The sequence below is a fragment of the Clinocottus analis genome, unplaced genomic scaffold, assembly GCF_023055335.1.
Source record: "Clinocottus analis isolate CAN_PGR_092001 unplaced genomic scaffold, fCliAna1.0.p SCAF_9, whole genome shotgun sequence".
In the NCBI taxonomy this organism is placed as follows: Eukaryota; Metazoa; Chordata; class Actinopteri; order Perciformes; family Cottidae; genus Clinocottus; species Clinocottus analis.
Genome location: NW_027176251.1, coordinates 12,079,566 through 12,092,762, shown reverse-complemented (window position 1 = coordinate 12,092,762; position 13,197 = coordinate 12,079,566). Strand labels below are relative to the sequence as shown.

Below are 13,197 nucleotides of genomic sequence, written 5' to 3'. Positions count from 1 at the left end.
CCCAGTGGCGTCCGTATGAGACGCTCCAGGCTGACAAGTAACTCCGATGTTAACCCATGCACATCATTGTTAGACCTCAGAGACAGACGTTGTTTAAATGGTGAATACATATGAAGGAGCCAGGGAGCGGTCACACAAACAAAGGACTTTCACTCAGGAGGCCACTGTTATAAACCGTTTGCATGTTGACTTATTTAACTGGATTGTGTTACCTCATGTTCAGACTTTGCTAACTGCAGTTGCGTTGAAACGTGGCGTGATAATGCGTTAGATACAAGGAAAGACAGAAGGAAGCAAATATAAACATCACATGAAACGATGAAACAATTGCAATTGACAAATCATTGTCATATGATTTAAAAGACCACTTTCTGTTCATCATTTTACAATTGATGCTTTCAGAGGATCTCGTGTGTCAATCTCCTGCAGTGACACATTTTTCAACCAAAAACGAACTGCTTGGAAAACAAGAAAGCACACAAATTGTTAATAGCTGTTGACTACCGAGAACACCGTGGCCAACTTTTTCTTGGCCAAGAAGCTTTTTAACTGTCCCGACGTTGGCCGAGTTTCCTTATCTCATGGGAAATAAATGTCCTTCCAATTGGTTACTGCCACATTGCTCATAGTGCGGTTGGGAGGTTAGCGATGTAAAGTCACAGGGAAGTTAGTTCTCCCAAATGAAGAAGTCCTTTAAGATTTTAAAGATGTAGTTTATGACGAAATACTGCAAATAGTTGTCTGCATTGCCACAGAAGTTGTATATTTCAAAGAAAAGCACTGCTGTCTCTCCGCCAACCGTTTATCGGACCATTTCTTAAAACCTCTGGCAGCTGAAGAGGAAAAGTGCTCCTGCAGACGGTGCCAAATTGCACTTTGGATTGTGGCCAATGTACAGCGGTAGTTCAATAATCATGCAGTAAAACGTGGGACTTCCACAGAGGCTACATCTGTATTGTCACAACCCATACGGAGTTAAAAATCATTGCCGTTTTTGGATTTTTGTTCTCAACAGGCGCGGAGCTGCTGGCTTTGTACAACCACCCGCCGGTGAGAGAGGGCCAGATGAAGTACTACACCGTCAAGGTGCCACTCCGGGTTCAAAACTGTGATGAGGGGGTCAAAGGCGTGGAGGCCAACTGGCTGGATCACATGACTCAGCACTTCAACAATGGAGCCTCGCTGGTCGACGGATACTTCCACCTGGGCAATGGGAACGGTAAGCCAGCTGTCACTACCGTACACTGATTGTTACCAGCCAAAGATGTGGGATGAAAAGTGTCATGGGGAACATTACCACATTTTACTATCTACACACTAAAACATTTAATAAGCCTTAAACTTTGGACTTGGCTTTCGTACATTCTTCTGAATTGTTCCTCTCCATGTTCTCTCAAAGCTCCGACAATTACAATAAAAAAAAACTGTACAAAAGCTGCGACGGAAGCTCGAAGCTCATCAAGCTGCAGACGTTTGATTCTGCAGCCAAGGTTAGGGATAGTTTAAACTTTTGTCTCCTGTGGCATATTGGCTCATGTTTCAAATGATTTCTTCCCACCTAAGACACACAAAGACACCGTTCAGCAGCAGAAAATGTAACTATTGCTGTTTCAACATAAGACCACACGAAGGTCACATCCAATGCATGTCTAACATCAGAAGTCGTCCACAACTGCTTGACAATGTCAAGTTCCCTGTCTGCACAGATTATTTGCAAAATGGAAGCGCTTAAGCACTAAATTGCCCGAGTGGGTAGATCGTATTTTCCATTCCTGCAAACCTTTAAGTGTACCACACAAGCGCTTATACACACACCAAAAGTATTTTTATCAGGATGGAGGGCCATTTTTTTAAGTCCCGGCAAAGCCACTGAGCGCACCTTTCAACACCATGGACAGCAGACAAAGACATTATGCTTTGTCCACAAAAAAGTGGTTATATAACTTATAGTTTATTTGAAAGGGGTATAATTAAACTAGTAAACACAAAACAGAGAAGTGCATGTGTCATTGAATTAGATTGCCAGATACCTTTTAAAACTAAGAATTAAGGTATTTGTCAGTGAGCAGGCTGCCGGCTAAAGGGCCGGCTGCGACACACTGTCCTAATATTATCTTTCATATCTGTCTTCCACGTCTTCCAAATTGTGGAAGGATGGAGTCTGTTTTCACCAGTGGAAGACGCTTCTGAAGCTCAAGTTCGTGGAGCTATAGTATCCTCTTTTAAACTATTTCCTGTTTGGGTTTTCCTCTTCCATCAGACCCCGGCGGCTCTGCGGTTCACTGTGACACTGGAGAAATCAGCCAGCCAGAGTAAATAAGAGTCATAATTCATTAATCTGGGAAAGTGAACGCCTCAGCAACTCTGAAACATAGATAATTAACCTGATAACAAATTAGTGCCTCCCTGCATATTTCATGTCGTGAGAATGGAGTAATGAAGTGTGTTATTATGATTCATTTTTTTTTCTTCTGCTTATTAGGGTCCTCTAACATATTTTGCATTTTTCATGCGTCGCTAAAATATGCGTCTCTTGAACAGTGGATTCACTGGGTGGGATTGAAAGCAGATCGGCAGCATTATGAAACAGCCTCTACCTTCGTGAACTCAGCCGACAGCTTGGGCTCAGCCACTTTAGAAAACAGACAACTTTACATAGGTGAACGCTGTACTTTGTGGATGTTGGTCTCCTGAGAGGAGCTGGCAGTGTGACATCAAAGCGGCAGCACCCCGTTTGTTGTTCGCAGCTAATTACATAAAACAGCCGTGCGGCTCGGCTTTTGAATCCTTATCCTTTCCTGCCGTTTCCATATTTAGCAACTCTTCTTTGAGACGACTTTCTGAATTCACGATGAGACGCTCGACGCGATGCAGGAGGCCATCTCAACCTCGTGAACATCAAGGACACGCGTGACAGCAAAGCAGGCACTCTAAAGGACGTGGACTGACAGCGAGAGACGCCCGCAGTCGGGTGATCGCAGCGACAGTGACGGCCTTGTTTTGAGATAAAGAGCAAACCAGCGCGCTTCATGCTTTCATGTAGCGACAGAAACACGTGCAGTCTAATGAGCGCAATTGTGTGTGGATTTTTTTTTTTTAAAGACTGACCTTCCTGGAGCCTTTTTTTTGTTGTTTTTATCCTGTTGGACTAATATTGATTTTACACTATTTCTCCAAGAGAATGATGTGTTGCTGAGCCTGTCTGCTTCATATTATGGATCGCTCTGGTTAGATGGTTGGTACGTCAGTTAACTACTTCGGTCCAGACAGAAATATCTCAACAACAACTGCTGGACAGATTGTCTATTAAATGTGGTGCAGATACATATATAATTGGTGCCAAGAAGGTAATGACCCCTGACGTGTTCTCTCGCACCACCGTAAGGTTGACGTTTGTGGTTTTTGAGTGAAATGCCTCCACATCTACTGGAGGAATGGCCATGAAATGCAGTACAGATATTCCTGTCGCCCTCCAGAGGGATTGTAATATCAGTGGTACTCCCGCCCCTTTTATCTTGTGCCATAATCAGGTCAAAACTATCTGCCAAACTCATGACATTCCCAACAGCTAGAGTTTAACTCTACTTGAATAAAATAGGGAAAAAATAGCCAACCTGCTCAACATCAGCATGTTAGCATTGTTATTGTGTGCATGTTAGCAAACTCGTGTTAGCATTTAGTTCAAACGGCCTCGGAGAGCTTCAAGCGTCGCCGCAGACTCTTAATCCTGTTGAGAGATGTACTTATTGTACTATATTTACTTATTCTGAGGAGCTTGTGCGCAGGACAAAGTGCTCAAAATTAAATAGCCTGAAGAATGTGAGAGATCAGAGAAATGTTGGTTCTCGTTAGAACCAGAGACTCGCGTATTCGATTGTAAAGTTTTAAGCAGTTGTAATGCTGTAATCTGAGACGGATTGTAAAGTTAAATTTGGCTATTTTAGAAGTGCAACAGATTTTCCATAACCTATGAGTCATCCACCCAAATAAAATAAAAATATATTTCAATGCCAACACTGTGAGTCAACTGTAACTATTCAAAATAAACCATACATTAACAATTGTTCATAAATGCGTTATTGTGAAGCAAAGCCATCGTTCAGTCATTGATGAAAAAAAAGTGTTCATGAAACTTTGTGCATCGAATGTGTGAATTTTAAAGAGTAGTGATACATTAGTACGTGGCCATATATATATATATATATATATATATATATACATATATATATATATATATATATATATATATATGTATATATATATATATATATATATATATATATATATATATATATATATATATATATATATATATGTATGTATAAGTGGTTTATTCTCCTAAATTGTTTGCTGCTTCTACGTAATTCCATCTCACTGATCGTTATGTTTTCACTCTGCTTAATTGGTAGAATTTGCACAATTTAGAGCATTTATTCACTATATTGAAGTCTTTTTAAACCTAAAACACATGTGTAGAGTTACATATCCCATGAAACTGACACAGTTAAAAGTAACTTTAATGTTGTGTCGGTTTGACGCTCCCTGCAGGAAGTTCCCTTTTGTTTGAGCGTGTGCATCACTGCACATATTCCTGCAGCCGGTCTCTTCCTAAAAACTGTGCTGCCGTTCTATCGTCTCTGACAGTCGGCTGCGGCACAGTCCAGAGGGACGCACATTAACACACAAAAAAGGCACCGTGTTGGTCCCCGTGCTCCTTCTAAAGATGGGTTTCCATGGTGACGGCGGATAAGAAAGCGTTCGGGGGACATCGTTTGCGTTCACGTGTGTATTTGTGTGTGGATCGCTCAGACGGTGCAAGTCCTGTCTGATGTGGCGGCATTGTGTGCAGAGCGTGGAGACCTCGCCCGAGCCTAAAGCTACGATGTTGTAGCAATATGTACGCAGGCCGCGCCTCTGTCATAAGGCGCGCATTAAAGATGCATACAAACTGTGGCTGCAAACACACACGTATGCAGTAAGCGTGCATGCATCCACATATAATTTCAGACAAAATATACATACGTTCACACCAACTACTTGAGTTGGAAGCAGGGCGGGGGGTGAATTGTTTACTGGAGAACTGACAGTTATGGTGTCGACGGGGAGTTTTCCAGTGTTACTCGTATAGCTTAAGCTATCTCCAGAGACACAATGAGGATCCGTAGCCCGGTTGTGAGACATTGAGCTATTCATATGCATGACAGTCAGCCCTCACTGGTTTCTAAATTTGGGCAAAGCCAACAGGGGGGTGAAATAAAAGAGTGGGAGCGATATAGAGCAAGAGGGAAACAGGGAAAATGAAATTACAATAAGGATTTATTTTTGTATTATTATTCAGGAAAACTAAATTCTGGAAAAGAGAAACCATGTGCAAGAAAAGTTGCAGTGTTTGTGCATGCGTGTGTGTACACTTATGTGCACACAGGATGCACATGTGGCTTTCTATGCGGTTGTACTTTAAGTGTAGATGTTTCTCAGCACAGCATTTGTCACGGGATTCTCTGTGTTCATTTAAGACTGGAATTTCAACCAAGCAGTTCAGTTCAGGTCGATTTCTGCTTGTTATCGTCTTTTCAAAACTAATGTACCTTTTCACTGGAAGCAACTTGTCTAGGTTTAGGCAGCACATGTACTTGGGTGTGTTTGGAAAAAGATGGTGATCTGGTGAAAATTGTGTTCCTCAACATCAACGTTTGGTCTCACAGGGCAGAAACGTTCGCCTGGTTGCCCTGCTCCCAACGCAGACTTCATCGCTCTTCATACACAACCAGACTTCCGACTTTGCTTTGCTAACGGCATAACTATGTGCCTCGTGGAGGAAATGGTCACTGTAACAAAATTATTTCGAACTTAGAACTTAGGTGCGTAATTGCCAGAGCGTGTAATTTCAGGGTGGATGGAGGATAAATCCCTCCTACAGGTGTAAAAAAAAGCTAATTTCTCAGAGAGATATGAGCTGTAACTTAGTGGAAAAAGGAAATGAATGAATATTACTACATATTATTAATGACATTGTCCACCCCTGTTTCTTCTGTATTAAAACAAACCAATAAGACATTTGCAAACACTCCCCGGTATGAAAGCCTCTGTCCTCTCTCCACCAGCTAAAGTCTGCCTGGTAACATACAGGTGCCAGCCTGCCAGCTGATAAACCTTTTGGCTCTGCAGGAAAGAGCCACATCCAATCCACACACACACACACACACACACACACACACACACACACACACACACACACACACACACACACTGGTCAGCCTGGTTCTTTTCCCTCTCTGGATGTCCACTCGTCCTGCTTGAAATATAGATAAGCTGTCAGCTGCCTGTCTCCAGCTCTCTGAGGCAGCGCCGGGCATGCATGTTTAAATCATGTCAGCAGACTTGACCTTGGGCAGAGTCACTTTCTGCCTGGGCGACGGGCAGATGGACTTGAAGTCATATACACACCGATATGGTGGACTTGTGAGCACGAAGACGCACACGTTGGGAATGCTTCATTGGATTCCATTCGATTAGTCAATGAATTATACGCTCATGTTCAGGTTCATGTATTTGGGATTTCTGCTAGAATTTGTCGACATGCTTTTATGTGCAAAAACAGTTTATTTTTGTCCTCCTGTCAGTCTGGATATACCTGGCAGAAACATCTTTAAATCATGCATTATCACTACTATGATATTTGCTTCTCGTACTCAAAAGGGGGGCTGTGTATTCTAACAGGACGAACCTAATGCCGCTGTAGCTTTCACGCTGCAGAGGCTCAGGTTAGTTTGAGGGCATTTAAGGACACAGAGAGAATCCCCTCGGCTTCAGTCTGCAGTCCGAGCTCACAGACCTGCCTCTTCTGCCGGTCAAAGGCCCCATATTGCTTTGGAGTGTGTTTTAGTGTCTTGGAAACTGGAAACCAAATCAACGTTCAGTCTTGCAGTAAATCCATAAATCTTTCCTTTTTTTATATTATCTGATTGTAGTTGCACAAATAAATTGTTAATACCGTGGTACTCTGAGGTGGTCAAGCATTTTGCTTTATTGTGGGTCATGAATAGAAAAATATCAGGACTCAGACAAAATATTAGTAGGTTCAATTTCAAGTGTTGGTTTATTTTAAAAAGGTTTTAACTACTTGGAACAACAACTCATCGACAAGAAATTTATCAAGTTCGGAAGATCAATAAATCATCAAAGACAATTTTTAATCAAAACCGATGGACACTTGATGGTTTTTTAATCGGTGGCTCAACGTGATAGTAGATTACATCTAAGACTCCAACCTCACGCTTTTGGACGTTTTGATGTGCACTTTTCTCGTTGTTTTATTATATTTTATCCACTGAATGATTAAACGAGAATGGTTAAGAAAATAATTGTGAGCTGCAGGCCCAGCTGGAATCATAACTTATTTTGAGGCCAGACACACTTCAGTAGGGGATGCAAAGATGCACGCGGCTTCGTTGGAACAACTTCCTGTACACTCGCTCTGGCTTTTCCTCGTTTCAGAAACACTGTGTGCTAGGAATCCATGCACAACAGCAGGTTGGCGAACATGGCTATGAATATTAGGAACAAACTGCTTCCAAACTCACTTGATATGTGCAGCCAAAGACCTCACGTCCACATTCATACACCCACACACCACAGACCACAAACTTTAAGTTCCCTCTGTGTGTCAGCTTACGCACCCTGGGTTGGAGGCCCCCCCCCTCTCCTCCACACACACACACACACACACACACACACACACACACACACACACACACTCATACAATCCGTCATTTGGGTGCTGGTTTCAGCTGCTATGTGTCACTTTGCTGTCACTCCAGCTATCCGACTCTCCTCTTCCATTTGCTCCCGTGTCTCTCAGTCCCAATGCTGTCACTCCCCGTTTTATAGTGCGACTGTATTTGCATGCCTCGCCCCGCGACCTTGAGTGTGTGAGTCACGGGGGGATGGAGAGCAATGTTACTGAGGGCGCACGCACAGTGTTTTTTTTTTTTTTTCTGCAAGTGTAAACAACTTATTCTCAGTCGGCCTGCCGGCTGCTCGGCTCAGCTCTCAGTCAATAGGCGCGAGATAATGTTTATTCGTGCACGCAACCGGTGCATTCCCCAGACGGATTCGACGCCCCCAGCAACCGACTCCCTCTCATCCACTTCTTCTCCTTTCTCTCCTTCCTCTGCTCAGCCTCTGTGTGCATTATCACCAGAGACAGGCTGCTCCCTCTAGAGCAGCGAGACAGAAACCTTGTGTCGATCTCACCCGAGTGATCCCTGTCGCGCCGGCGGTGGGAACCGATGGCGGGCCTCGGTGCCTCGCGTTTCCCCGCAAAAGGCTTCCTTCCAATTACATGCCAAGGGTTTAGGAATGAGACGGAGAAGCGTTGGACTGGGGGACGGAAGGAGGAGATAGAGGGAGTGAAGGAAGAGGGAAAAAAGGTGAAAGGGTGGATGGGGTGAACAGTGACAATATCTGTATTTGAGAGGGGAGATGTCTGAGAGATGTCTTCAATTGAGCGCGGGTCCTAAATAGGTTTTCAGGGGGGGTAACAAAAGAGCCTGTCATCCCTCCGCTCCCTCCGCTCCCTCCCCCCTTCTCTTTCTTCCTTTTCTCCAGCAGCCTCTCATCCCCCTACTATTAGGGCCCAGTAATGAAATGTGGAGTGTCTCATATTGGTGTCTGGGCCCCTGCAAACTGCATTAGTGTGTAAATGGTGTGGGAGTAATGAGAAAGCACTCAGGCCAGCCGGGAAGACTGGACCACGGTGTTGTGTCCGTGTGCATGTGTGTGAGCCCGCATGTACCGGGCACGTGCATCAAATGAATAACAAGAGACATTAGGGGCAGTGGGGGTCCCGGCTCTCGGGGGCCAGAGCTCTGTTTTCGTCTCAGGTGCCAATCCTGCGATTGTTAGCTTCCAACAGGAGAGACGCTTAGGAAATGTATTTGGTCAGCGGCACACAATCTCACTCGTGGCCTAAAGCATCAATGTCTTTATGTGGCTCACTTAATTCAAGTCTTTCTAAAGGTGAATTATTCAGGCTTCACAAAAGGATTTATTCTTTAATGCCTTACATGCTGACTTCATTAAATCAGTGGCCACATTTTGAAAGGGCTAAAATCTGTTCATCTTTTTTCTTCTTTTTTTTTTCAAAGTGATGGCTTTGATCTGATCCTCTGAATCCTAGCAGCTATTACTTTCACCTTGTTTTTCAGCCACAATTAAGCTTTGTTTAGTTGTCGAGCACAAGAACCAGCAGGGCTCCAGGTCCCCAAAAACCACAAGCGCATAATGTCTCCTCTTCTTTTGTTTAACATCCCAGAAGGGGAATACCTGCTCCTTTCTTTTACACTGTCTCCCTGCATAATGTATAAGTGCACATTGCTCATACAAATGGCCCACACCACCGGCTATGTAATAAAGGGTTGTGTGTGAATGGGACTGAGTGATATCATTCCATTTCCTCTGGCCTGGAGGGCCTGAAAAAGGAGCCGCAGAGACAAGACAGCCACGCTCCATCCAGTAAATACTCTCTTCACGCCTCGATTTCTTCCCTCCTTCTTATTCTCCTCTGCAGATATGCTGCCTAAGTCGGTGGAAAGCGTCTTCATCTTCCAGGAGGCGAGCGAGGGTGAGCCGAACGCGGCAACCCTGACATACGACGCCATCGTCGTGGAGCAGTGGACCGTCATCAACGTGAGTGGAGGGAGTGGATTTATCTTTTGTTCTCGAATCGTGCAGGTTTTGTGCAACGTTCAGTTTCAATGCAGGGGTAAAGAGGAGGGGGGAATAAGTGTGTAACAGCGTACGGACGACCAAAGTGTATGCCCCACCACCCACATACCTGAAATCATGGTGTGTTATATATATTTTTGTAAAGCTGTTAAAGATTAAAAAAAAAATGATTAAGTGAACAGAGAAACATAAAGACTTTAGATGCTTTCATGTGAGGCACAAGGTCTCTTTTAATAGTTTGATGAAGATGCAAATTATGTGAATCATAAGCTGTGGCCTTCGCACTCACCACCTCGCAACCCAAACGAACACGAACGGGACATTTTAAAACCACGTGTCAGACGACGCTCTCCACCACATCAAAACACAGAAATGAGGGAATATCTCTGAAAAGAAAATAGTTTAACCGTGCAGAGAATCTTTGACCTCGCATTAATGGGACTCTTCACACAGTGTGGTGTTTTTCCTTTCAGGGAACAACACCCATTTTCAAAATCCACACATGCTAACTTATGGTACAGTCCAAAAATATCAGTAAACATAAACAACTCTCTCCCTAATCCATGCATGTCTTCAAGTGTAAGGTCTGGAAGTGCTCCATGGACAATGAGCAGGGATATCTGTTATAGGTGACAGTGAGAGCACCAAGGGGAACGTTTGTAGTATACGGGGACAATTTTTATTTTCGGAACTTACAACACTGCAATGAAAAAGAAAAAGCGGCCAGGCTGCATTAAAGATATAACAGATGTGTTGGGAAAGTAATCTTTTTACTACACCTGCACTGGCGGGCAATAGAAGACGGTTTACAGTTTACAGAAGCATCAGAGCGCCCTGAAACTTCAGTTTTGTTGCCGTCTGCAGCCTCTTAGGAGTTAGTTAACGTCTAGACTTCAGTGGGCTATGTAAGGGATGAAGTGACTGAGCAACCACCAGCTGGTACTGGTTAAATAAATGTCAAAAGAAACTTTCAAAATATATTGATACTTTATGACCCATTATTGTGTATAGCTGCAGGGCACAACTCTTGTTAATAGGGTTCAAACCCTAGGGTTCAAACTATGGTGCTTTACGTACTGGAGCCTGAGTTTTGCCCCCGTTGCATTCATAGTCTCTTTTCAAAATGAACCAAAGTTAGATTTAGTCAACGAAATGACAAAGTTTAAGAAAAGAGCATTCGCTCAACAAACGACTCGTGCAACAAAATGTCTGTATTACTTTTAGATTTGCAGCGATTTCCTGGATAAAGGTCGTGTGTTTGTCTTCCACCTCTGTCACCAATATTTATCAGTAAAATATTCACATGAATACCATCTTATATAAAAATAAGTTTAAGCCACATTGCCTCGGCTGGTTGAGAGCACAAATCCTCTGAAAAAGTTTGGACCTCCTGTATTGAAATCAGTTGTCAGGTATCGTGCCCTTTCAGCCCCTCCACACTGCCCCCCACCCTCCTCGCGCCACAACGCCAAAGGCAAATCAGTCAGATCTCAATTTATGGAACATGTGTCGTGGTCGCTCCTCTTATCAGGAGCAAACAAGCCCTTATCTGCCCACCGATTACCGTCTCTCCTCAGCACAAGTTCCAAGTTGGAAATTGATTTCTGTCTAGAGTTGAAGGGTTTGCGGCCATTTCATTGCCTTTCAACCGTGTGTGTGTGTGTGTGTGTGTGTCCACGTTTGTGCATGCAGCTGCATGTGCATGCGTTTGAGTTTGGTTTTGTGTGTCTGTATGTGTTTGCCGATGCTATCACTGTAATTGAATTTAGACCTTTTTTTGTGGCCCTCGGCTGTCCAAGTGTGAAAGGAGACTTTTGTCCACTAAAAATGTGGCTCTGTGATTGTCCAGCTGATGGCCTCATGTGCCAATAAAATAAATAAAAAGAGACTCCTACAGTCGTCTGGCGGTGGCAGTAAAGCCTCCCCTCCTCCGAGATGAATGGTAATGCTGTTACAGCCTAATGGATTTCAAGGCTTCCTCAGAAACGTCAACAGTGAACGACGCCGAAGCCACAGCCTGTGTTCCAGGAGATCCAATCAACTCCTCCACTGGGACTTTATCAAAAAAAACTGTTTCACCCAAGCAATCTGCACCACGCCAAATCAGATTGACAGCACACTCCTTCACAAAGGGCGATCAGGGCTTCACATCATCCCCACTCACGGTGAAAACCGCCTGAAATTGATATGCAAAGTATCCTCGCAGCTCATTATTGTTTCAGTGCCGGGATAATTACAATGAAAAATAAGACAGAACATTGATTGCGTGTTTTTTTTTTTCCTCTTCTGTATATAATGTCATCTGGTTTTCTGCCTTCGGAGCGTTTTATTTATCTCGAAGTCTGAAAGGTGGTTGGATGTATGAAGCTCAGAGAAGAAGAGGAAGCAGTTTCGTTGAGGACAGCAATCATTGATATTGTCATCAAGTGGGGGTGCATTGTCTCAGGGAGCATGTCTGTTCACTGAACATACGAAAGTTGTTTTTAATTGTTCCATTTGTAACGGAGAGCAAATCAGAGAATTTCCCTACAGGTGTCTGCAGAGCAGCAGAGTGGTGAGGAGCTGCACTACACGACTGAATATAGATGATTGAACGCTTGTTGTAATAATGATATTACAAGAAGTTCCAAATATCATTTATTTGGAGGCTCTTGAGTCGTTTAGAGGCACCTTTTACAGAGTTGTGCTGAATAACGTCAAATAAGTACAAGTGATTACATTTATTTTGCAATGCAAATGAGTAATATGTGATGAGTAATTCATAATATTTTTCAAGCACCTTTTCCAACACTATTGAACAATGACTATAAGCCCAAATTATTCTAAAGAGTTTGACAACATTTGACCCTTCATAAGTCCCGCCTAGTTGAGCAAGCTTGGCAGCCTTTCTCCTTTTCTGTCATACTTAGCTACATCTTTTCAAGGTAATGTTACTTTTGAAGTCACATCACTTTTGTATACCGTCAGATACCATGAGGAACTTTCATTTAGGGTTGATTCTGGCGACCCCTGTGGACAAACACCAGAGGCACTTTAGAAAACCACTAATTTTCCGTCAGTCGGCTCCGTTCAGTCCTTTTCCTGGTTCTGGTTCTGGCCTGCCTCCCTTACCTCCAGTGGCCCCGGCAATACGGCCTGTGCCTCCAGCGCCGTGGGGTCGGTGTCGGCTCCCAGTGAGGAGTGCAGGTTGAAGGCAGAGACGTCTGGTGAACCTGCATTATTTAATTCCTTTGTTTTATCTCTTCAAGGCTGTGGCCCCTAATCAACTTACGGTGTCATTTATTTTGATATTTACGACGTCTAGCTTCTCAACCAGCAAAGTTGCCCGAGGAAAGTTTATCACTATAAATATATCCTTCCATCGCAGACTGTGGTCCTTCAAAAAGCGGTCAGCTTTCCTGGAGCTGTACTGCCTAATGCCCAGAGACTAATCTGATACACACTGCAGCTAAACGGATACGACTTCTC

General features: G+C 43.6%; 1 protein-coding gene across 2 annotated transcripts in view; it reads left to right on the top strand.

Annotated features, from left to right (window-relative positions):
* Positions 1-13,197, top strand: part of LOC137781445 (raftlin) — a 98,124-nt gene that overhangs the window by 64,884 nt on the left and 20,043 nt on the right. For both annotated transcript variants that reach the window (XM_068570207.1, XM_068570206.1), the window contains exons 6-7: positions 1,016-1,219; positions 9,572-9,690. In XM_068570207.1, coding sequence (XP_068426308.1) covers positions 1,016-1,219; positions 9,572-9,690 — 323 coding nt within the window. The remainder of the gene's footprint in view (positions 1-1,015; positions 1,220-9,571; positions 9,691-13,197) is intronic.